Source organism: Rutilus rutilus, assembly GCF_951802725.1.
Source record: "Rutilus rutilus genome assembly, chromosome: 15".
Classification (NCBI taxonomy): domain Eukaryota; kingdom Metazoa; phylum Chordata; class Actinopteri; order Cypriniformes; family Leuciscidae; genus Rutilus; species Rutilus rutilus.
The window spans coordinates 27,740,896-27,764,599 of NC_140220.1; the positions used below are offsets into that span (position 1 = coordinate 27,740,896).

Below are 23,704 nucleotides of genomic sequence, written 5' to 3' on the forward strand. Positions count from 1 at the left end.
AGTCACGCGCACATCTAGCGCACGAATCCATCAGTGAGCGCGCAACAGGTCTCAATCAGGGGGAAAACTCAGAACAGCACAAGGATTTCTTTTCCTTTAAGGATTTTAAAAACCTATCTTAAAGTGCACAACTGTGTCGTATAATCGTGATGAGGAGTTAAGGAGTCGAATTTTGGTTTCATGCCGGGACGGTCCAGCGTTACTGTCGGGCGATGGCAAAGACATCTTATGTGCTTTCTCTCGTCGACATCCTCTTAACCATCAACTTGGTTATAGGTATGACATAAACATCTAATTAAATACACAAATGCTCACGTCATCATTACCTTTCTCACCATTACATTCAACTCATTGTTAATTGGCAATTGAACGCACTGTTTGCAGTTGCTGAGTTTCAGCTCATGTAGGCTATAGGCATAATTATGCATTATAAAATCTCGTATTAAAATGTTAAGTGTAGGCCTACACCTGTTGTTGATTTGAAACAACTGTAGCTATGATTTTTATCACTTTCCCCCGTAATTGTAGTATCTGTAGTAGTAGATATTTTTAGAATAGCCTACTAAAAAAAATTAAATGCTCCTGCTATAGGCCTAAATTGTAAAGTGAAGTGATTCATACTTTTTATTTATATAAAAAAAGGTCATTTATAGGCTATGCTATTTTTTAACTATTCAAAAAATATTTGCGACAGATAAAATAATGGGAATAAGCATCCACAGAATTCCATGAACAAATGTTAACATTTGTTTTATTATTCTAATGAGTTATATACAGTTTTTGTTTTGTGTTGCCTTTATGTTATTTAGTTATAGCTTTAATTTAGTGTTGTGTTTTTCTAATGGTGTTTTGTGTTTGTTTGGGTAACATGTGCTCTGCCTATTGGTTACAGTTGTAGAAGTCAGTTTAGCTACAATGTAAGTCATCATGTGGTTTTACATAATTTAATCAATGTTATTGTCAGTACATTTTATATAGCATATAATGGTTTGTATGTTCAATTATGCAGTACTTGTAACATTGTTGCTGTATTGTTGCTTTTTAAAGTAAATAGAGCCAGAGCTTAAATCTACACACCAGATTTAGGAGCTAATATTTAGGCTATGTAACAAAAAATAAATGTAAAATAGTAACAAAGTTGTTTCAGTAGCCCTTATAATATGTTTTTTTGTTTGTTTTTTCAAAATGGGATCTAGTGACAGATTTTTTGCTTTTAGAAAAGTTAAAAATAAAACTTCCTATTCTTTCTTGCCCTTATCTTGTAATTCCTTCAGTTCACTCTTATTCATCAGATACAATTAAGCCTTTGCCGCCATTGTTGTTTCAAATGTTTTCAGTGTCTGGCCATTTGATGTTAAAACAAACAGTTGAATAAGTAAGTCTCCATGGAGTGCATGTATTTTAGCATGATTGTGTGTGTCCATAAGAGTGTGTGTTCCCAGTTCTAGTTCCTCTGGAGCAGGAATCCCACCTCAGGTTTTGGTGCGTGGGGCCATTTAGCCTGGCCCCGGCCCATCTGCCCAGGCTTCCTGTTTTGACACATCCAGGCCTCTGTGCTGCACTTGCAGCTCCAGTGGAAAAATATCCCAGGGTCCCACATCACACTGCTCTATGCCATTCTGTGCTGTTCTACACGTCTACATCCCTTACTGTATATCCAATGTAAAACCAGGCCAAGCAACAGACAGGCATTCATGGTCCTCACCGCTCTTGTGCTCTCCTGATTGACTATGTGAATCCATGCTTATGCACAGAGACAAGCAGTGGTGTGACTGTTAGTTTGAGTGGCTGACCAGCACAATTTATTTTTTGACTGCACTTTTTTCAGACATATATTTTTTGTGGTTTGTTGATAATGAAGCAGCACACACAGTCACTTTATGTGTGTTACAAGCATAAAGATAAAAAGAGAAAAGGGAGTCGCTTTTAGATGAAGATGGAGATTAAGTTTGTTAATAAACTAAATTGTTCTGGGATTAATATTAACCATGTTAAAAGCACTAGGGAGATCCTAGGAAAGGTGCATGTTGTACTCCTCTTAAAGTTTATTTAGTCTTGATGTTAATGTGATATATTACAGCCATTTTCTCAGTGGTTTATTGCTCTGAGGATGGCGGTCCTAGTGTCCAGTGTTTAGTTTTAATGTGAAATATTGTTATATGTTGTCTAGATTAAAATTTACACTGGATGTTTTGTGATCTTTCTTGGTTTAAGTTGGTTTAATAAAATAAGATAAGATAAACAGCAGAAATCTGGTAAAATTTGTTTCTTTATTGCACTGTATAGCATAATATTCGTATATTTTTCATTAATAAAAAAACATTTCATCCAAACTAAATAAGTTATTTGCATTAGTAATAAATTAGACCAGTCAGTGTAAGAGTATATGAATATCTTATCCACTAAAGTCATGATTTTAATTGTATGCGAGTATATGCATGTGATTATCAGCAGCTTATTCTTAAACAAAGCATTCTGGATGTATTTTTTCTTTTTCTTGTAGCGATAGAGCTCAGGTTTGAGCCGGATCCTCCAACCTTAAACATCACTGAGAAAACTCTCAAAATCAATGCTTCAAATACACTGGAGATCACGTGCAGGTAAGCGTTGCTTCTGGAGAAGAGCAGTTCTGTCTGTACTTTGTTCTCATAAGCTGGGAAAAGGGTGCTGCTTTTGTTAACTATTAGATTTTTTTATGGTAAAAACAAAAAGTAAAGAATGTCATTTTTGTTAGAATACATTTCTGACACTAGTCTTTTCTACCTGTTACACAGGGGGCGGCAGATCCTGGAGTGGTCTACACCTCACAACCGATCCCGTTCTGAAACCCGGCTCACCACATCAGACTGTAGTGGTGATGGACTATTCTGTAGCACTTTAACGCTCTCCAAAGCAGTAGCCAATGAGACGGGAGAGTACCGCTGCTTCTATAAAAGCCTGCCTATAGAAGATGGGAAGACTTCTATAGCTGTATATGTCTTCATACAAGGTATGATTTTCATGTGTAATCTCGTTGGACAAATTTTCAACAAAAAGATGAGCACATTTTTCATAGTGTTCCCACTCTCTCTCTCACTGTCTTCCATAGAGAATGGGAGAGAAAGTCAGAATGTTACAAAAATGTGTTCATCGCATACTTTCTTTGTTGTTTTCAGGATAACCTTCTGACCTCCTCATTCTTCATAACCTCTTCACTCTAGTGGCACCACATTTTACTTCCCCTTTTGACCTGTAAACTGTGTCCAGACAGACAAAATATAGGAATTGGTTTGTTTTAAGTTGCTTGTTTTTAAGTGTTTAAGTGCCAACTTGCACTGCATTTCATACCTATTCACATTTGATAATCAGGTTGCATAACTGTTTGTTAGTAGTGTCATATCTCTTATACTATCAAAAGAGTGTATTTAGTATAGAGATGTGTCAAATTATACTAGATTATGGCAACTTCATCTTTTCTGCGTGTGGTTTGTAAATATCTGGTTGTTGGTTAAGTATAAATACCAGACATGCCTATGTTTTTAGATTATCGGACGCCATTTGTCCGAATGGCTCAAGATTATGATGTGGTGTTCATTCGGGAGGGAGAACAGGTGGTCATTCCCTGTCTGGTATCTGTGGAGAACCTAAATGTCACACTGTATACAGTGAGTATTTCCACACACACATAACCTACACTATTAAAAGTGGGGAGCTATTTCCATTTGATCTAACCCTAGATTTAGTTTTGTCGGTGTAATTTTAATGTATTTAGGATGATTCAGTGATGTTAAATAATATTTGTGACTTAAAAACCATTTAGATGTTGTTATGTTGTGTGCATAACTTTGAGTGAGTTCAGCAAAGATCATCCATATCATACAAACTACATTATTGTTCACAAGTTTGGGTTCTGTAAGATGTTTTAATGTTTTTGAAAGAAGTCTCTTATGCTGCAAGGCTGCATTTATTTGATACAATAAAGCAGTAATATTGTGAAATAATAATACAATTTAAAATAACTGTTTTTATATTTTAATATATTGCATAAAATGTAATTTATTCCTGTGATGGCAAAGCTGAATTTTTAGCATCGTTACTCCAGTCTTCAGTGTCACATGATCCTTCAGAAATCATTCTGCTCAAGAAACTCAATTATAATCAATGCTGAAAACTGTTGTGCCGCTTAATATTTTTGTGGAAACCATGATGCATTTTTTCATTCTTTGATGAATATAATTTTGTTTGTAACGGTGCCAAGGTTTTGCGTCCCTACTGAATAAAAGTACTTTTTTCCTTGAAAAAGAATCTTACTGACCCCAAACTTTTGAACAGTAGTAAACATTGTGAAAATTGCTTTTTATGGAAAGTTTTTTGTTTTCTTTTTCAAAATGATTTAAATGTAGCTATATGTATAGGTCTTTTCTGTTGACTTCAGATCCATATATATATGAAATATATGACTATAAAATATTTAGTGCTTACTCATCAAGATCCCTGTGTTGTGTGATTCGCTACCGGTGATATGATGTGAAGAATGTTTGTGGTGTCTGCCCAACAGAAGTATCCAGTAAAAGAACTGACCACTGATGGGATAGAGGTCATCTGGGATAGCAAGAAGGGTTTTATCCTGCCTAGTCATGTGGTCAGCTATGCTGGCGTGGTCTACTGCCAAACCATTATTCGAAATGAGACCTATCAGTCCTCACCTTACATTGTGGCTGTTGTAGGTAAGCAAAAAAAAAAAATTGATTTGGGCAGGTGAATGTTGCTTGAAGTACAGTATGAGGCTTGTACATCTGACCTATCATTTATTTCAGTTTTGCAAGGATGTCAGAAATTGATCAAACTTTTGTTTTTGTGGAGGCGAGATTGCATGTTTCAGAGTCATTTGTTGAGACTGTTGAACAGTCTGGTGTGAGATCAGCTGCCCTGGTCTCAAGAGAACAATGCTCCACCCGGCACGTCCCTTACACCCCTTCCCTCTTCCGCAGGATACAAGATCCATGACCTCACCCTGAGTCCAGCTCATGAGAGGCTGACGGTAGGGGAGAGGCTAATGTTGAACTGCACTGCTAACACCGAGCTCAATGTGGGAATCGACTTTCAGTGGACCTTCCCACATGAGAAGGTCAGTGACTTAGAGAAATGTTCAATACAAGTTGACATCAGTCGGCACCATTTGTGGCATAATCTTGATTACCAAAGAAAAGAACTAGACCAGCCCCTGTTTTTTTTACTTGTCTCCTTCCTGTTCTCTACATAAGTTTGCAATGTCCGGCGATGGAAAAACAGCCAGAAACAGTCTAAACAAAAATGTCTGCTATGTCTTTATTGACTTGTATTGACCCAAACCATCCTTTAAAATGTATCATCAGCCAATCTTCTGTGTGACTGTCAATATCTGGCTACTTAGTAGGGGTTACACAGACTAGTCGACTTAAATGCTCTGCCATTACGCTTTAAGCTTGATGTCGTCTAGTTGCTGATCGTGACCTATAGAGGGCGCATCAGGATAAGAAATATTTGAAGTCGACTTTAATAAACAGTTAAAATGACAAATAAATGCATACTCCGAGAGCACTCCACAAGACATGTTTGATTATACACCTGGATGCTCAAAACTGATCAGGTGAATGCACGTTTTAAACAGCTTATTGTACACGCAAGTTAATCACCATTCTAAACTAATGCGCTGAAGCTTTGTAACACACATACAGACAGTAGCTTGCACATCACTTTCAGAACGCGTGCACACAGAAACATTCAGTAGTGGAGAAATGTATTGTCAACACTGTGATTTATCAGTAAAATAGCATATATTTCTTAGTAACTAAAACCCACAGCTTCACTATTAGTAGAAACGCTGCCAGGTAGAATCAAACGCAGTCGCTCTCTCACTAATGCTGTGATAAAAATAAGCTGTTATATAGGAGCAATAGCCTTGTGGGCAGCGCTGTGTCATATGCCATAGCTGTGCACAAGGCAACACGCGTTCAAGTTTCAGCTCGAGGTTCAGGCTTATTTGTTCATTAATGACGTCATCAGCGACTAGACGACGTTGACTCGATTTTCATCACATAAATGTTGACTTTTAAAAAATCTAAAGCCATTCAACCCCTACTACTTAGTAATGCTGACATTTATGTTTTACTGAAGACACTTGAAGCATAAACTCAATTCAATTCAAATCCATCCAGTCCAGACCAGTTCAGCTGATTTTGTTGAAATAAATGCAGTTTCATAAATAACATCATGCATTTCTCTGGTGGATTTAAGTCGTCTCTCTCACCTCCTGCAGAGAAGTGTCAACAGCTCAATGCCAAGGTCACGCTACGAGACCAGGTCCTACAAGAAGAAGCTGTGGAACTCCTTAGAACTGTCCAATACGCTCATTGTAGAGAATGTGACCATAAATGACACAGGAGAGTATATATGTACAGCCTCTAGTGGTCAGATGCAAAAGATTGCTCGAGCATCCCTCACCGTCTATGGTATGTACTGTTAGGAATTACCATTTAGCAACAAAAAAAAGCATATTACAATTTCAAACATTAGTGTTGCTGGCACACCAAGGCCAGTTATAAGTTGCTGGCATATGGTAGCATAAAGACCATATGTTTTACAATACAAATAATACAAAATACAATGTTGTAATAGCATTTGTTCTAACATATCGATTGACATTTCAGAGAAACCATTTATAGCGCTCAATGATCAGTTGTTTCAGACTGTGGAGGCAAATGCTGGCCAGGAAGAGGCAAAAATCTTTGTTAAATATTATGCTTATCCAGAGCCTTCTGTCAAGTGGTAAGTGGAGTGTTACTTGTGTGTATGTACGTATGTGTGTGTGTATGTACGTATGTGTGTGTGTGTGTGTGTGTGTGTGTACTATATATATATATATATATATATATATATATATATATATATAGTGCCTATAAAGAATAGATTAGAACTGTCTGTGCTAGTCAGACTGAACTTGCATTAAGCTTTCTTTCGCTCTTGACCATCCAGGTATAAGAATGATCAGCTGATAGTGTGGAAGGATGAGTACAGGATGAAGCCTAACAGAGGATCTCTCACTATATATGGTGTTACAGAGAAGGATGCTGGGAATTATACTGTTGTCTTAACAAATAAGATTACCAAGGAGGAGCAGAAAAGAACATTTCAACTATTGGTTCATGGTAATGAATCTCTTCTCTTCTCTTCTCTTCTCTTCTCTTGACTTGACTTGACTTGACTTGACTTGACTGGACTGGACTGGACTGGACTTGACTTGACTTGACTTGACTTGACTTGACTTGACTTGACTTGACTTGACTTGACTTGACTTGACTTGACTTGACTTGACTTGACTGGACTGGATTAACTTGTGGGTTTATATGTTCAGTTCACCCTAAGATCTTTGAGAAGGAAGTGCCGTTGGATCGTGATGTCCATATGTACGGCAGTAGTCCTACACTCAGATGCACTGTTAGCGGAGGATCCAGCCCTGTCACAATAAAATGGCAGTGGATGCCCAAAGAGGACTGCCCAATCAGATTTCTGTAAGTCATATGCCACATGATTTGATGCTGTCTTCTTGTTTTGATTCGAATGTAACCTTTATAATACAGCTAAGAATTTAGACTGTCAAAAAAAGTTTTGTCAGATAATGTTAGATAAATCTGCTTCATGTGGTAACATCTAAATTAACTGGTCAAAATATTACTGAATATAACTCAATTAACATGACTAAATTAGGTTAGACAAAGGAAAGTCATTTTATCGTTATAAAGTATGTAAAAAATTATCCCTTAGATATCAGTTGCACATCACATTTTACAGTGGATGTAATTTTTTTAATTAAGTTTTACCAACATATTATTTTTTGCTTCAATGCAAAGTGCTCATTTCATCTTTAATCACATTGTATTATATTATAATATCTCATATTAAACATATCTAACGTCTAACATCATACCTAAACATATGTAGAGTATGTTTCTTGTTCTCTCGTTTCTTTACATTTCTGCATTTTCATATCTACTCGTGATATTCCTCATTTGTACTTTCCTTGATGAAATGCAATCCAAATGCTGAAACACATAGATCACAACAAAAACTGAATTTCCATGGCCCCAAAAACATTTACCTGTAGCAAAACCTGTCATTCAGAAAGAAAGCTAGAAAGAAAGCTATAAATTAAAAGTTTCTTCCTGTATTTGTATGGGAAAGTCATTTACCTTGTTTAGGTTGATGACAATATCGTTAGTCATTGTTTTTGCTGACAAAATATGCGCTGAATTAAAAATGTTTGCAGGTGCTGATTTGCTCAGTGCTTTGACATATTTGTGTGGTTGGATTATCTATTAATTCCAATAGAAGACATATAAGAACAGTGCTAGCATATTTGTTCCTGGTGTTCAGTGCAATCCATTCATCATGATGTGCTCTAATTGGGCATTCATCCGGAAACAACTGTTGTGATTTGAGGACTTGAGGACTTGAACTGTTGAGGACTTAGAAATCAGCCACTGTGAGTTTTGGTTGACTTGTGACTTTGATTGGCAGCCTGCATACACAGAACATCACTTCCAAGGATGTTGTGATCATGCAATGAGTGTTCAGGGCCAGGCATTACACGAGCCTTATCTTCAGATTGCAGCCTCACCTACTTCCGTAGTCCTCATCACAGCTTCCTGTTGTTCTAAAAGCAGACACATTCAAAACCTGTGTCCTTGATCAGACATGAAAATAGCACAGTGTCTGTCACTGTATCCTACAAACAAGAGTTAAACCATCTTTCATTGCAGCTTTAATGTGACCTATTTTTGTGTTTGTCTTTTTGGCAACGCTTTCTTTTAAGGTGACATTGTTACATGTTACTACAACCCTAACCGTAACGCTGTAGTAAGTACATGTAGTTAATTAATATGTCTCAGTACTTAATTACTGTAGTACCCCCCCCCCCCCCCATCTCTTTTTTTTCCTCTCTTTCTCTGTTCTCTGTCTCGTCTTCCATGGCTAACCTACATGAGGTGCTGATGTCAAGCCCAAGTCTAAACCCGAAGTCTGTTTATTGACATGGCATATAATATTCCTATTGCTCATCATAAATTTGTGTGGCAGAAGTGGAATTACTGTACAGTAGATCTGAGAACAGTTATGGGATGGTCTAAATTTAGACCGTTAATAATAGATGCATTGTTGTTTAGGATCCAGTTTAATGTTTTTCCGTTTTTCCTGTTCCTGCTGGAGATGTGTAGATAAATAGATGTTTATTTTTTGTGTTTTCTCTTTTGAGATATGGATCCTCAATTGTAAAATGTTAATATAAAATTCTTGTTTTTCCATAATTATAAGTTTTTTAATTGTAACATTTATTTATTTTATTACACAGGTTTTGTGGAAGTGGTCATACATTTCTTTTCAGGATTCTTTAATGAATAAAAAGTGAACAGAAAGAACAGCTTCAATTTGAAATATATATATTTTTAACATTATACACGTCTTTATTGTCACTTTTGATCAATTTAATGCATCCTTGCTGAATAAAAGTTAATTTCTTTAAAAAAAAAAAAATCTTAGTGACCCCCAAAACTTTTGAACGGTAGTATTTACATTTATGCATTTAAGAGATCATTTTATCCAAAGTGACTTACATTAGAAGACCATTAAGCAATTCTTCACAGAGCCAACAATATTGATACTACACTATTCAATAGTGTGCAATATTTTAAATGTGTTTTGCAGACCTGGAAAACATGAACATTTACAAAGTATTTCAAAGTAATTTATACATTTTTACATAATAATAATTTGTTGTGACAAAAAAATCTAAATAATAAATAACTTTTAATGTTTTATCTTTTATTCTCAGACCAAAGTCAGACCAGAGTGTGGTGAACTGTAACAAGTGGAGGGAGATATCAAACAACACAGGGAAGAATCCCATCATCAGCCCCACATCTGTCATTGAACGCTCTCTGAAGGTAAACCAGAACTGTGCTGTGTTTAGCTCAGTCTTCGAACGTGCAAAGAAAATAAATAAATTGGAAGCATAATATATACAGTTGGTTCGTAATGTCTGAGACTGGGATTCAAAATCTAATATAAACCTGAAAAAAAAGATGTAAAGGAAACAAGAAATATTTAAGATCCATGCATTATTTCTAGGTCACTAATCAAATAAGCAAATGTATTCTGCTTTGTACAAACAGTCAGATGTATTTGCTTCTATTGAAGCTCAATATGCTCTTTGGAAGTACTCAAATCATGCTTTGGAAGTACTCAAATGAAATTGTTTTAAATCAATTTTATGATTTTTAATGAAAATGCAAAAGGGGTCTGAGACTTTTGGACCCCACTGAGTTAGTGGTTAATCTTGGTGAATCTGGTTATAATTATATTTTTAAAATCATCCACTGCCTGTTTTGGTGTACTGTGTGTTCTCACATAGACCATCAGCTCATTGAAGATCCAGAAAGCAGTTGATCATGCCCTCTACAGGTGCCTTGCCACTAATAAGATGGGAGAAGAAGAGCGAGTCATTGTATTTCAAGTAACTGGTGAGTGCTTCCAAACCAGAGACGATCTCCACTGTACATCCCAAATTAACCTATTGCAATTGAAGTGATCAAATCTGAACTTTTTGTTATTTTTGTCATCTTCACAGGTTTCCTCAACCTAAGCGTGCTCCCCTCCAGCAGCCCTATTGAGGGAGAGGACGTGGTAATGCGCTGTGTAGCCGACCAACTGCTGTACTCTAACTTACGTTGGTATCGGGTAACAAACGTAGCCAACCCCAATGCCCCTCCAGCGGCCAATCCTTGTGATACCCTCACCCTGTCACCTTTCCACCAGCCCAATGTCACCATATCAGGCCTGCAGGGCACCAATGCAACGCTGGACCTGCCCATACCCAATGCCACTTTGATGGACCAAGGCCTGTACGCTTGCCAAGTGGAAAACGTACGCACCAGTGAGAGAACCTGCTTGCTTCACAACCTCAAGCTCAGAGGTTAGTCGATAGCTTTACATAGTGTTCAGGAATTCAGTCATTATTTGTGTAATTTAATTAGTTTGGTGATGAAATTACACACTTAATGGACTATATTTAATTCCTGCTTGCTTCAGTTTGGTTGTTCAGATGGGATATATTGCAGAAAAATGTACATCAGTTTGTATCTTTCCGCAGCTCTTGAGATGTCAAGAATTGTGACCAATCTGACTAACCAGAGAGTGAATGTGAGTGACTCTACCACTCTAGAGTGTGAGGTGACCGGCACACCAACCCCTACTGTAGTTTGGACTAAAGACAACCAGACCGTCATGGAGGGATCAGGTGCGCAAAGTAAAACATCTGTAGATGTACAAAAAAATTATCACGTATTGTATGATGGGTAGACACTATTTTTAATCTTCAGTCTATGAATCCATACAGTTGGAGGATATCAGACATGTTTGATCTTTTGTTAGGATTTTAAACACATTGTTTTCATTTGTCATGCATCTCCTTACACTCAGGCGTATGTTTCTGCGTGAGTTCGCTGTGTTAGGGACGACTTTAAAGTCTGATAGTGTGTGATCTTCAGCCTTTTTTTAGTGTATGATGCCCAGTTTTTCTCTGTAACCATTTACAAAATCGATAAGTGTATGATCCTTAGAGTTTTAAAATCTGTTCATACATGTAGTGTATTCCATCATTTAGTTTGCTTCTCAGATCTGTTTCACATGTTGAAGGCAAATCTGATTTAAAATACAATTTTAGTTTGACCACTATTCTAAGGCTCGAGTCAATTATTCGTTTATTGTTAAGTTACACTGAATCTCATCATAAAATCAGTTTGGTGTTAATGTGTGCTTTACATAAAAAAAATTATCGTCTGAAACCGTCTCTGAGGGGTGACTAGTTTAGTGACTTTTCATGCTTTTCTGTTGTCAGGTGTGATTCTGAAGAGGTCAAATCGTGTCTTGACCATCCAACGGGTGAAAAAAGAGGACAGTGGTCTTTACATATGTACAGCCTGTAACCAGCTGGGCTGTGACTATGACGAGGCTCATATCACTGTGGATGGTGAGTCTGTAGACAAAGCTCACTGCTTGATTTATTTTATTTTTATTGTTGAAGATAGGGCAGTTAGGACATATACAGTTTTTCTGTAAAGTTGTGCAGAATTTTATTATAATTTATTTTTGGAATATTACAATTGCCCCCTATGTCTAACACTAATAGATCTTGATATTATGATTTAGTCTTTATCTTTACAAATATATAAATGGATTTTTGCCACATACTACTGTTCAAAAGTTGGGAGTCATAAGATTTTTTAAATGTTTTTGCAAGAAGTCTCTCATGCTCACTAAATATCCATTCACACAGAACGTTTTACATTCCACTGCGCTGCTTTTCCATTGTTTTTCTGTGTAAACATGTAGACGCGTTTGACCATTGCGCCCGTGTCTTGCATCTTGTGTAGCATCTCACGCATGAAACGCCAAAGTTTAAAAAACACGTCTCAAGAGTGCATTTTTTTTCCCATTCCACTGACCTGCGACTGGCGTTTTTAACCACAAAAACGTGTTCTATGTAAATGGTCCTTAAGGCTGCATTTATTTGCAAAAAAAAAGCACAGTAAAACAGTTATATTAAATAGTATGTTAAAATAATGGTTTTCTATTTTAACATATTTTAAAATGTAATTTATTTCTGTGATGGCAAAGCAGAATTTTCAGCATCATTACTCCAGTCTTCAATGTCACATGATCCTTCAGAAATCATTGTAATATGCTGATTTGCTGCTCAATAAACATTCATTATTATCATCATTGTTGAAAACAGTTGTGCTGCTTAATATTGTTATGGAAACAGTGCTACATTTCCCCCCCCTCGGGATTCTTTGATGAATTGAAAGGTTAAAAAAAAACATTTATTTGAAATTGAAATCTTTTGTAACGTTATAAGTGTTACTTTTGATCAAGTTTGATAAAAAAAAGTATTAATTTCTTAAAAAAATATATATATTATTGACCCCCAAACTTTTAAATGGTAGTGCAAATGTTTCTTATACCAAAACATGGCAGGTAGAGATTCATAGTTTGTCAGTTTTGAAGGGAGGTGTGTTAACTATTAAAGATCCCATTTTAAGAGGAGACGTTCAGAGACGTGTCATGGGTGTGAGGCAAGCTCAGTCTCCCACTGACTTTTATCCTCATTGAGATTTTGTTTTAATCAAGACCCTGTGGCAAAAATAGCTCTCTTTTTAGTCCGTCAGGAAGGGGGCTCTGTTAGTGTACATCCTTTAGGGAGTGCTAAAAGAAAACAAAGCAAAATCCCAGTAGACAAAAGAGAGAGACGCCTCCCTCCCTCTCTGTCTCTCTCTCTCTCTCTCTCTCTCTCTCTCTCTCTCTCATATACATATATGTATATGTCAACATTTGAAGTCAATCAAAACCTTTCATCAAAGTTGTACATGAATTTCACTTAAAATGTTGACTATTGTATATATATACTCTTCAACACACGGTATGGTATGGTTCCGTCTCTTGCCTCACACACATAAAGGACAGAGAGCACAGAGGCACACAAATAACAGAGACATACTCCATGTGTACGTGACTACTCTCTCGCCATCACTCTCTCATTGTCACTGCAAATGCTACTGTCAGACGGCAGTCATATTCACTAACAGCACCGTTCCCACAAGGAAAAAGAAAGAGTAAAAGAGAGGAAGGGAGAGAGAAATAAACTAAATAATCTACATGTAATGATTGATTGACCAGTTGCATGTTCTAGTATAGAAAAGAACATGATACTTTTTATCTAATGTGAATCGGTTCCTACTGGTGGGTTTTGGCTTCATGTTGCTGTTCGCTCTTCAGTCTTATTTTGATTGGATGTAATATCAGGTCAGCAAACAATTCACATTCTTTGCTCCTGGAGCCATCATACACGCCCAACAGCGTACAAATATTTCCTGTAAACTAGGTTTGTCCAGGCAATTCCAGCCTTCCTTCGCTCTTAATATAAAACTAAGAAGCATTTTTCCAGTTTCTCTCCAAAATAAAATATTTATCTGGTTAAATATAATTTTTTTGCCCAATTAGTATCAAACCAGCACACAAATATGCCAATTCATGTCATATATTCACTATTAATATTTATTAAAACATCTGTCTGTCTGTCGATGGGTCAGTCTAGTCCGTCCGTCTAAAGTTCTATCTATCGGTGTCGTTCGTTCTATTTATCATTCTATTTAGGTTGTTTTGGTTAAATCTTTTTTAAATGTCTTTGTGTGTCATCTTTGTTTGTGATTTCTTATTGATCCCACAGGTGCAGAAGATAATATGAACGTGGAATTGATCATGCCTATTGGTGCCGTTGTCATCGCCATGTTCCTCTGGCTCCTCATCGTCTTTGTCATTCGCAACAGGAAGCGGGTAACATTCCATCAATTTCCCTTTTCCTTGTTTTCTCCCACTCTCTCATTTACTCCGCTCTCCTCTGACTGATCAGATCTGACTACCCTGACTTGGCTTACGCCATCTCTATTGTATGCTCTGCCCACATTCTGCTGCGATGCATCACGTACACCAGCCAGCCATGGGCCCCAGTGCCCACTGTACCCCAGCCTTAATTCTGCCTCTTAGTATGATAGTGGCTTCCAGTAACTCATTAGTGGGTGTCTTTATAATGAGGGCTTGATTCTAGGAGACTCAAACAGGACAGAGTTTCATTCAGACAAGCTCCATCCTTCCCTCTTCCCTCTCTCACAGCCTAATGATGGAGATCTGAAAACTGGCTACCTGTCAATCATTCTGGACGATGATATGCCAATGGATGAGCACTGTGAGAGACTGACCTATGATGCAATCAAGTGGGAATTCCCGCGTGATAGACTGAAGCTAGGTGAGACTTGGCTAAATCTGAGAAATAAAACAAGGCCAAATAAATTAAATCAAATTGTCCAAGATCAATCCTGAATGGCTTTTCAGTAGTTTTGATTAAAAAACATGGTTTTCATGCTGCAGTTAGAAATACTCTCTTTATTTAACTTTATCTTTTGAAGTTCATTACATTACCATAAAAAGCAAGATTCATACTACTGGACCAATGTATACTGTATGTAACAGACTTAAGTGATATGTTTTTATTTATCTATATTTACAGTATCTGTATATCCTTGCATTTAATTTTGAATTATCATTTGTTTAAATCTTTTTATATAAGCAAATATATGCATTATGTAGCATAACAGGGTGTTAAAATGTTGTGGAACAATTTATGCATGTTTTTTTTCCCTTTGGTATGGGGTGGGGAGCATATCATAACTTGCCTTGAATCACAGTCCGATTTCAACATCTTTAAAGATCCAATTTAACCCCTGCAAACAGCTAAAATCTTTGTACATGATGTTACAATATATATAATATATATAGACTTAAGTGTTCACAAATGTATAACACCATATTTTTTAGGAGAGCCGCTGGGCAGAGGGGCATTTGGTCAAGTTGTGGAGGCGATCGCATATGGTATTGAGAAGGCCACCACCAGTACTACAGTAGCAGTGAAGATGCTCAAGGGTATGAGGCATCTGTTGACTGGCCTTAAACTGGCTTCAAATATCTTCCATTTAACACAACTGACTGCAGTATTCTCAATCTCCGACAGAGGGCGCTACCTCCAGCGAGTACAGCGCTCTGATGTCTGAGCTGAAGATCCTCATCCATATTGGTCACCATCTCAATGTGGTCAACCTTCTAGGAGCCTGCACTAAACAAGGGGGTGAGTTTCCCCTCAGAAATGACTTCTGTAATCTTCCCTTTTCTGTGAAGTTTGTTGCAGGCACATTCTGTTCAGGAAGTGTGTAAATGTGTATGGGTGACAAAATGTGCAGTCATAGTAAGAAATGTGTGAAAAACACCACAAAGTGGTTTTGCATTGTTGAGAAGAACACAATGTGCCCACATTAAAGGCCTCTTCTTCCTCTCTCTCTTTCTTCCTCCTTCAGGACCCTTGATGGTGATTGTAGAATACTGTAAAAATGGAAACCTCTCCAGCTATTTAAAAAGCAAACGAGGAGAGTACAGTCCCTACAAGGTAAATTCCATCATAACTTAGTGTAACTTATAAAATCAAGCTGTGATATAGTTTCAATGATTTCAGTTCTTCCTTTTAACAATGTCTTCTGATGTGGCCAGATTGATTCAAGAGCCTTATGGAAGACATTGAGCGTGCTTGGCTTGGCCTTTAAATGTTGTTCAAGGTTAAAGGTGTTATGAAGGGGTTGCTACTTTACCCTGACAACCTACTAATTTACCAACAGCAGCGGAAAACTGATCCACACGTGTCTTGTTTCCTCAGAAGCGGATGCCACGGATGCCGTGCAGGAGGGAGGTAGAGCCGGAAGAGGATTTACATGAGGGAGATCTGGGTCTGGGAACCAGCACTCGACTGGACATCTGCACCGGCACCGCAGTGTGCACCAAGATGGGAGAACAGACCTCCACGACCCAGCTGCAGGATGAACTAGGTACGGAATATTAGTTTGTTGGATACACTGTACTGTCTTCAGACTCTTAAGTTAATGGACTCACAGCTACTAAAGCCAAAGATGGCGCATTTAACAAAGTTATGGAAACTATATCAAATGTTTTAATTTGTATTGTCATTTAAATGTTTCCACATGAATTACATTCTTTAGGTTACATTACAAAACCTTTTTTATTGTACTGTATGTGACATGAAATGCATTTGGGTGTGACATGCTGTACTTCCTCTAAAAGGTATTTAACAGCAAAATAAAAAAAGATAAGATAAATTAATAAACAGCGTAATTATTTTATTATTGATAGATAGTTATTCTAATTATTAAGTAGCTTTGATGAGCTCGTTACTACGAAACTACATGGAAATTTGTACTTTTAATTTAATTTGTCACACTACAAATTAAGAAAGAAATTAAAAATAAAATGAACTCCAAAATAAGTAAATAAATAAGCAGCATAATTAATTTTTATTATTAATAATATTATTAATTTATATAATTAATATTATTTATTAATAATTATTATTATTAAATAAAAAATAAAATTCTAATTATTAGTTCGCTTTAATGAGCTCATATTATTTGAGAAAATAGGAGTATTTGTACTTTTAAAATTAATTTGTCACACTGCAAATTAATAAAGATATTAAAAATAAGATTGACACAAAAAAATAAACAGCATAATTATTTATTATTAATAATATTTTTTTCTAATTATTACTTTGTACTTTTAAAACAAAATGTTCACACTGTAAATTAAGAAAATATATTTAAATAGAATGAACTTCAAAGTAATTAATAATAAAAATAAACCAACTAAACAAGATAATTATTTTATTATTAATAATTATTATTATAACTATTAAGCAGATTCAATAAGCTCATTATTTGAGAAACTGTATGGAATATTTTTACTCCCAGAATCAAGCCCTCATTTACACGGTAAAATTAAATATAATTAAATTAATGAATACAAAAAGATGTTTACAGGACCTAAGATGTATATGTGTCATCTGCTCATGTACAGAGAGTTCAGACTGGGATCACCTGACAATGGAGGATCTCATCAGCTATAGCTTTCAGGTGGCCAAAGGCATGGAGTTCCTAGCCTCTCGCAAGGTAAAACTGAAACACACAACCAGGGCCTACTTGTGTGTATATACAGTACATTGATCTTGAGCATTTACGAATCATTGAAGAGAATTGCTTGAGTCATACTGCTACTTTGTGTTTGTAGTGTATCCACCGGGACTTGGCAGCCAGAAACATCCTACTCTCTGAGAACAACGTGGTGAAGATATGTGACTTTGGGCTGGCCAGAGACGTCTATAAAGACCCTGATTACGTCCGTAAAGGAGATGTGAGAATGATTGATTTCCTTTTTCTATTGTTGACTGATTAACATTAAGGACAGGCCTAAATGAGGCTGTTATCACTTTAAGACCTTATGCATGGATCCAATATAAGGATAATTTCACTGTTTACTTCACTTTAAACTGACTGTGTTTACGTGAAATCTCACCAAGACGGGCATATTGACACATAAATGTGTGTGTTTGACCGTTCAAGCGCAAAAAGCCACAAAAGTGAACTGAATTCAGCACTCATGTGCGCCACGGAAAGCCGCCTGTCAGTACCAAATTTGGTTCTCAGTGGTGGTTTATTGTGCTTTTACAAATTCATCATTAAGCACGTCCCACTCTTTCTCCTCATTCATCCATGTTTCTTTGCTGCTCTATTGGATATATGGATATATCATGGATATATTTACACACTATCGATTGACATCGTCATATCACCCAGCCCTACTCCGCGCCTCCCCTGACATGCTCTCGGCGCGCCCCACACTTTGATAACTCCTGAAATAGACTTACACTTGAGCATTTCCTTTCTATCATCGCAGGCTCGTCTTCCTCTCAAGTGGATGGCTCCTGAAACCATTTTTGACCGCGTGTACACCACGCAGAGTGATGTTTGGTCTTTTGGCGTGCTGCTCTGGGAGATCTTCTCACTTGGTAACACAATAGTGATAATAACATAATATTATCACATCGCTTACTAGACAACATATACCTACTCTAGTTAGCTGACATGTTCTGATGGCCCGTCTCCTTTGGTGCAGGTGCGTCTCCATACCCAGGTGTGTGCATTGATGAGTCTTTTTGTAGGCGACTAAAGGAGGGAACCAGAATGAGAGCTCCAGATTACGCCACACCTGAGATGTAAATACACTTCACAGTTTTAGTATTAATGTAAAATTGAAGATCTTTGAAAATCATCTTTGACGATTATGGATCTAGATTTTTGTAGCTCTGGCGATGCCAGTCATTGTGTTTCCAACAGAAAATGGGCGCAAGTAGTACCTAACATTTTGTTTCATTCTTTTGGAGATACAGAAGTATTTTCATACTGTTTTTGTGAAAACATGTCAAATTCTTCCAGATACCAGACCATGCGGGACTGTTGGCTTGATCGACCTAAAGACAGGCCAACCTTTACTCAGTTAGTTGAGCATCTGGGTAATCTGCTACAGGCTAGCGCTCAACAGGTGAGACTTGACTCCAAGTGTTTTGCTTTTGTTTGTTTTTTTGTCTAGTTTATGTTTTTAGGAAGCAGTAATTTAAGTATTTCGTCAAAGCAAAAAAAAAAAAAAGAATAATTTATGTATACAGTATATATAGTCAGTATTTTTGTCTTGTTTTCCAGTAAAAATATCTAAACATCCTTAAACCAAGATATATTTACATGCGAAGTGCATTTACATAATATATTAATACTTGTTTTGTTTTTTTTATAAATTGAATTGTTATTTTCCTTACTCCTTTGGAAAAGCCTCAATGGAGCCTCAGCCAGTGTTATTTTAGTATTATTTATATACTATTGTAGTATTTATCAATATTTTGAATTGGCTTTTAATTTTAATTTAGATTTTTATTTTAATTTTACCCTTAAATTATAATTTTTTTAGTTTTAGTACTTTTTTAATACCTGAACTTACACTTATTTCAGTTATTTTCCACAGTTAGTAGCAACATTATTCTTTTTTCATTTATATATATATATATATATATATAGAGAGAGAGAGAGAGAGAGAGAGAGAGAGAGAGATTTTTATTATTATTATTTTTTTTTTATTTTTTTTTTTTGTGTGGCATTTTTGCATTAATGCATTTTTATTATGATAGGACAGTAAGTGAAGTGGGAGAGAGAGTGGGGGACGGGATTGGGAAAGGTCCGTGAGCCGCGACTTGAACTCAGGTCGCCCGAAGTGCCACAGCGCTATATGTCAGCGCGTTATGTTATCATAATATCTTATGCAGTTTCTCACATGTTTCAAGGATGATTAGATTTTTTTTACTGGAAAACAAGACAAAAATATGTTTAAGAAAGTGGCTTTTCCACATAAAGGAACGTGATCCCATTTTTCATGTGACAATTTGAATTATTTGTTTAATTATTATTATTATTTGTTCCCTGTGTTTAAGGATGGAAAGGACTACATCCCACTGACAAATGGAGAGATGGAAGAAGAATCATCTAAAAGAACACGCTATGCAGGCAGCACAGAGGCGCAGCTCCACTATGACAATGCTCCAGCTCTGGGGTTAGTTACAGTAACTATTCTGTCTGGTGTTTTTGAGCTGTTGTTGGCATCATAGACCTAAAATCAATCAGATTGAATTATATCCTTTAATAGCACTCATACTTATCCCTACCCGAGTTGACTTTTGTTGTGTCCACACTACATTCAAGAACTGACATTTGAGGATATAACTTGCTTAATCTCTCCTTTGACAAACTAATGCAACAGTGGTCCCACCCGTGCCTCTCCTGACAGGTTCCCACATCAGATGGACAGTTGTGGTGTGCCAATAAGTATGATGACTTTTGTGGACATTCCCCTGGAGCACAATGCTGTAATGGTAAATAAACTCTGTGTACTAGCTACTAGCATCTAGTCATGATCCATAAACATTTATTGTAGAAAGGACAAACTTTGCTGCTACAAAAAAATAAATAATAATAATATATATATATATATTGCACACTTATCGTAAAATGAAGCATACGCCATGTATCTTGTTTCACACGCTCATTTGTGTCATCATTTGCTATATCTAGCAAAATAAACCATCAGATTGAAGGGTGATTCTCACAACAATGTATTTTCTGCAAGCTTTTTTCAAGGTAAATTTAGGTGTCCTTAAAAATTCATAGATTTATGCACACCAAAGCACCCATGAAAAAAAAATATATTAAAAAAAACTTCAGAATTCAGCGTATAGTATGTATACAGTGCAATAGCAAAGAGCTTGGACAGGACTAAATGAAGATAAATAAACTGCCTTGACCTGACTGTATAAACAGAATTACAGAATGACAAATCAAAACATAATCCGAAATGTGTCTGTGCATAAATACGATGTGCGATCATTGCATTGAGAGCACAGATTCATGGTTTGTTTGCGCATCAATGTAACAGACTTGCGCGTGCTTACTGTTTTTGTTTTGACGTCTGTATTTCACAGCACAGCACGATGCGCGAGGGCTCGCACTCTTCACAAACAGTCACAGAATATGACGGAGCTTGTGTTTTTATATATATATATATAAACTTTTTTTTTATGTTTTAAATGTTTTTATTTCAGTAAAACCATTTAGATGTTACTATATGAAACAAAATATGAGTGTTTTTGCATCCCAAAAATCCCATTTATGATGATGAAAACAGTCAATTTTGTATGATCTTCCATTCCTATAGAATGGTCACATGGACTGTGGAGTGGGCTTATCACGTGAGCAGATGAAGGCTTTGGATAGGCAGGTGCAGAGACCACCCAATTTCAGGTGACAATTCATCCTGATCTCAGTACAGTCACAAATGAGGACAATTCCACAGTCATATAAACATGTTCATGCTTTTATCCACAGCCCACTACTGCGGTGCAAGAGTAAGGAGTCTTTAGCTTCTGAATCGTCCAATCAGACCAGCGGTTATCAGTCTGGTTACCACTCTGATGATGCTGAAGCCCCGATATACGCCAACGAAGAGATGATCCTGAAGAGAGACATTCGGAAGAAACCTCCACTGCCCAAGAGGAACGACAAGTTCAGTGCAGAGGTCCGTTATAGTGCACCTCCAGTTTAACATCTATAAAGCTTCAAACAGTCTTCCTTTATTATGATATTCAAAACTTTAATGTAATAGTTCAGCCAAAAATGAACATTCAGACATCATTTTCTCACCCTGAGAAGACTTTCTTTCTTTAGTTATTTATAATAGAATGTCCAATCTGCACTTTTCCATAAAATGAAATGAATGGTGATTGGTGACCACTACAAAATATTCATAAAGTAACAACTTAAAGGGAAGGTTCACCCAAGAATGACAATTCTGTCATTAATTACTCAACCTCATGTTGTTCCAAACCCAAAAAGACTTTCGTCCATCTTCGGAACAGAAAGATATTTTTGATGAAATCCGAGAGCTTTCTGTTCCTCCACTGACACTACCACTTTGACGCTTTAAAAAGTTCACAAAGAGATCGTAAAACTAATCTATATGAATCAAGTTTAATCCAAATGTTCTGAAGAGACACAATCATTTTATATGATGAACAGATTTAACTATGGTTTTTATTCACATACAAACATTGATCAGCGAACACAAACAGAAGCTCAACCGAACCTGCTTGTTAGCTCAAACATGAACCTCATTGTTTCTCACATCAAGTGAACATGCTTGAGCTTCCGTTTACCACAACTGATATGTGAGTTGATGAATGTTTCTATGTGAATAAAAGCCTAAATTCAATCTGTTCATCATATAAAGCGATTGTGTCTCTTCAGAAAATTTGGACTAAACCTCTCAATTCATGTGGATTAGTTTTACGATCTCTTTATGAGATCTTCGTTCTTGTTCCCAAGATGAACGAAAGCCAGTTTTGGGTGAGCTAACCCTATAAAACTCAATTGGTTCCTCACATAAAACAGTCGAATGGCTTCAGAAGATAATACGAGTATGGGCTAAAAAAAACTTGTTTTTGTTCATTTCACTTTCGTAGTCTGGTAGAATGCAACTGTTTTGTTTCTTTGAAAAACACAAAATGAAGGTAAATGATGACCTTTTTTTTTTTGTTTTTTTTCTGGTGAACAATCCTTACATTCTCATGCAACAGAGCAGCCAATTTCCCTATCTAAAATGAGTAGCAACCTTTTCTTTTTTTATCCCATATTAGGCATTTCCTGCCATTACTCATAATGACTCTGGTATGGCAAACCACATGATTGCATGATCCAAAAACAACAAACCGTTTAATTGGCCCTCGAGCTTCAGTTGAGGTGCACCGTTATCGCTGCTTTCGTAATTGTATGCCTAAAAGAATCACTGACTCTGTTAACTGTTTCTTTTATCATACTCACTATAATGAAATAAATGTAATATATTGTGTTGGAACAGACTGTTTTGGAGCAGATAAGATGTATGTTTTAGGTTTATTCTTCTAAATGTCAGGGGAGTTTGGCGTGCGAGAAAGCCTTAGCAATACAATCATGTTTACACAGACTGCGGAGCAAGAGTGGTCTCTCAGTGTGTCCACGCCACTTCCCGAGCAGAGGCATGCCCTCTTCCTAGCGTACAGGAAATAGCAACTGGAATGTTAGACAATTGAGTGTGTGAATGTTTTCCATTTTTTGTCTTCATCTTTTGCATTGTCTCAAAACGAATCGTGACCAGACTTGTTCTCCCCCAAGCAACAAACAGTCTGTCCGATTTTATTTTTATTTTTTTTCAGCTTTGTTTCTTGGTTGGCCTTTTGATTGTACAGTTTATAATGAGGGCCTTCTTTGTCTTTGTAAGAAAAATGTCAGTATTTTGCCATTATGATTACTATTTAGTTACACGTCCATTAATGTTATTAGTTTTTTTTTAAATAAACACTTGCCAGTTAAAATCAACATTTATGTGTGTTTCGATGTTTTGCGACCCCTCTCTTCCTCTATCTGTTTCTCAGTGACCCTGACAAGACAATGCATTCATATCTCCATTTATTTTCCACGCTAATTTGTGCGTCTGAGAGAACGGGACAATGCACGCTAGCCTGTGAACTGGACTTACTTTTTTCTACATGCGTGTGCATTGTGGCTTTCATGCATTTTTATTTTTGTGTATGTGTGAGTGTGAACAAACGGGC

At 36.6% G+C, this 23,704-nt stretch overlaps 1 protein-coding gene across 1 annotated transcript; it reads left to right on the plus strand.

Annotated features, from left to right (window-relative positions):
* kdr (kinase insert domain receptor (a type III receptor tyrosine kinase)) lies at positions 1-23,468 on the plus strand. The gene is made up of 30 exons (XM_084432932.1): positions 1-276; positions 2,504-2,600; positions 2,775-2,989; positions 3,523-3,644; positions 4,538-4,706; positions 4,971-5,107; positions 6,278-6,470; positions 6,669-6,786; positions 6,994-7,166; positions 7,373-7,529; positions 9,845-9,956; positions 10,424-10,532; positions 10,640-10,984; positions 11,162-11,308; positions 11,909-12,040; positions 14,297-14,403; positions 14,740-14,872; positions 15,442-15,546; positions 15,635-15,748; positions 15,975-16,063; positions 16,328-16,496; positions 17,539-17,630; positions 17,749-17,871; positions 18,415-18,526; positions 18,634-18,733; positions 18,954-19,059; positions 19,997-20,115; positions 20,350-20,434; positions 21,274-21,359; positions 21,444-23,468. The coding sequence occupies exons 1-30, from the start codon at positions 213-215 to the stop codon at positions 21,658-21,660; spliced, it is 4,047 nt and encodes a 1,348-aa protein (XP_084289058.1). The 5' UTR covers positions 1-212; the 3' UTR covers positions 21,661-23,468.
* Positions 23,469-23,704: the final 236 nt, after the last annotated feature.

Bases quoted from the DNA above. Each gene is read 5' to 3' on its own strand.
- kdr (XM_084432932.1), top strand. From the start codon at position 213: ATGGCAAAGACATCTTATGTGCTTTCTCTCGTCGACATCCTCTTAACC. The intron at 4,707-4,970 runs GTAAGCAAAAAA...CCTCTTCCGCAG, and splicing joins TTACATTGTGGCTGTTGTAG to GATACAAGATCCATGACCTC. The intron at 15,547-15,634 runs GTATGAGGCATC...AATCTCCGACAG, and splicing joins AGCAGTGAAGATGCTCAAGG to AGGGCGCTACCTCCAGCGAG.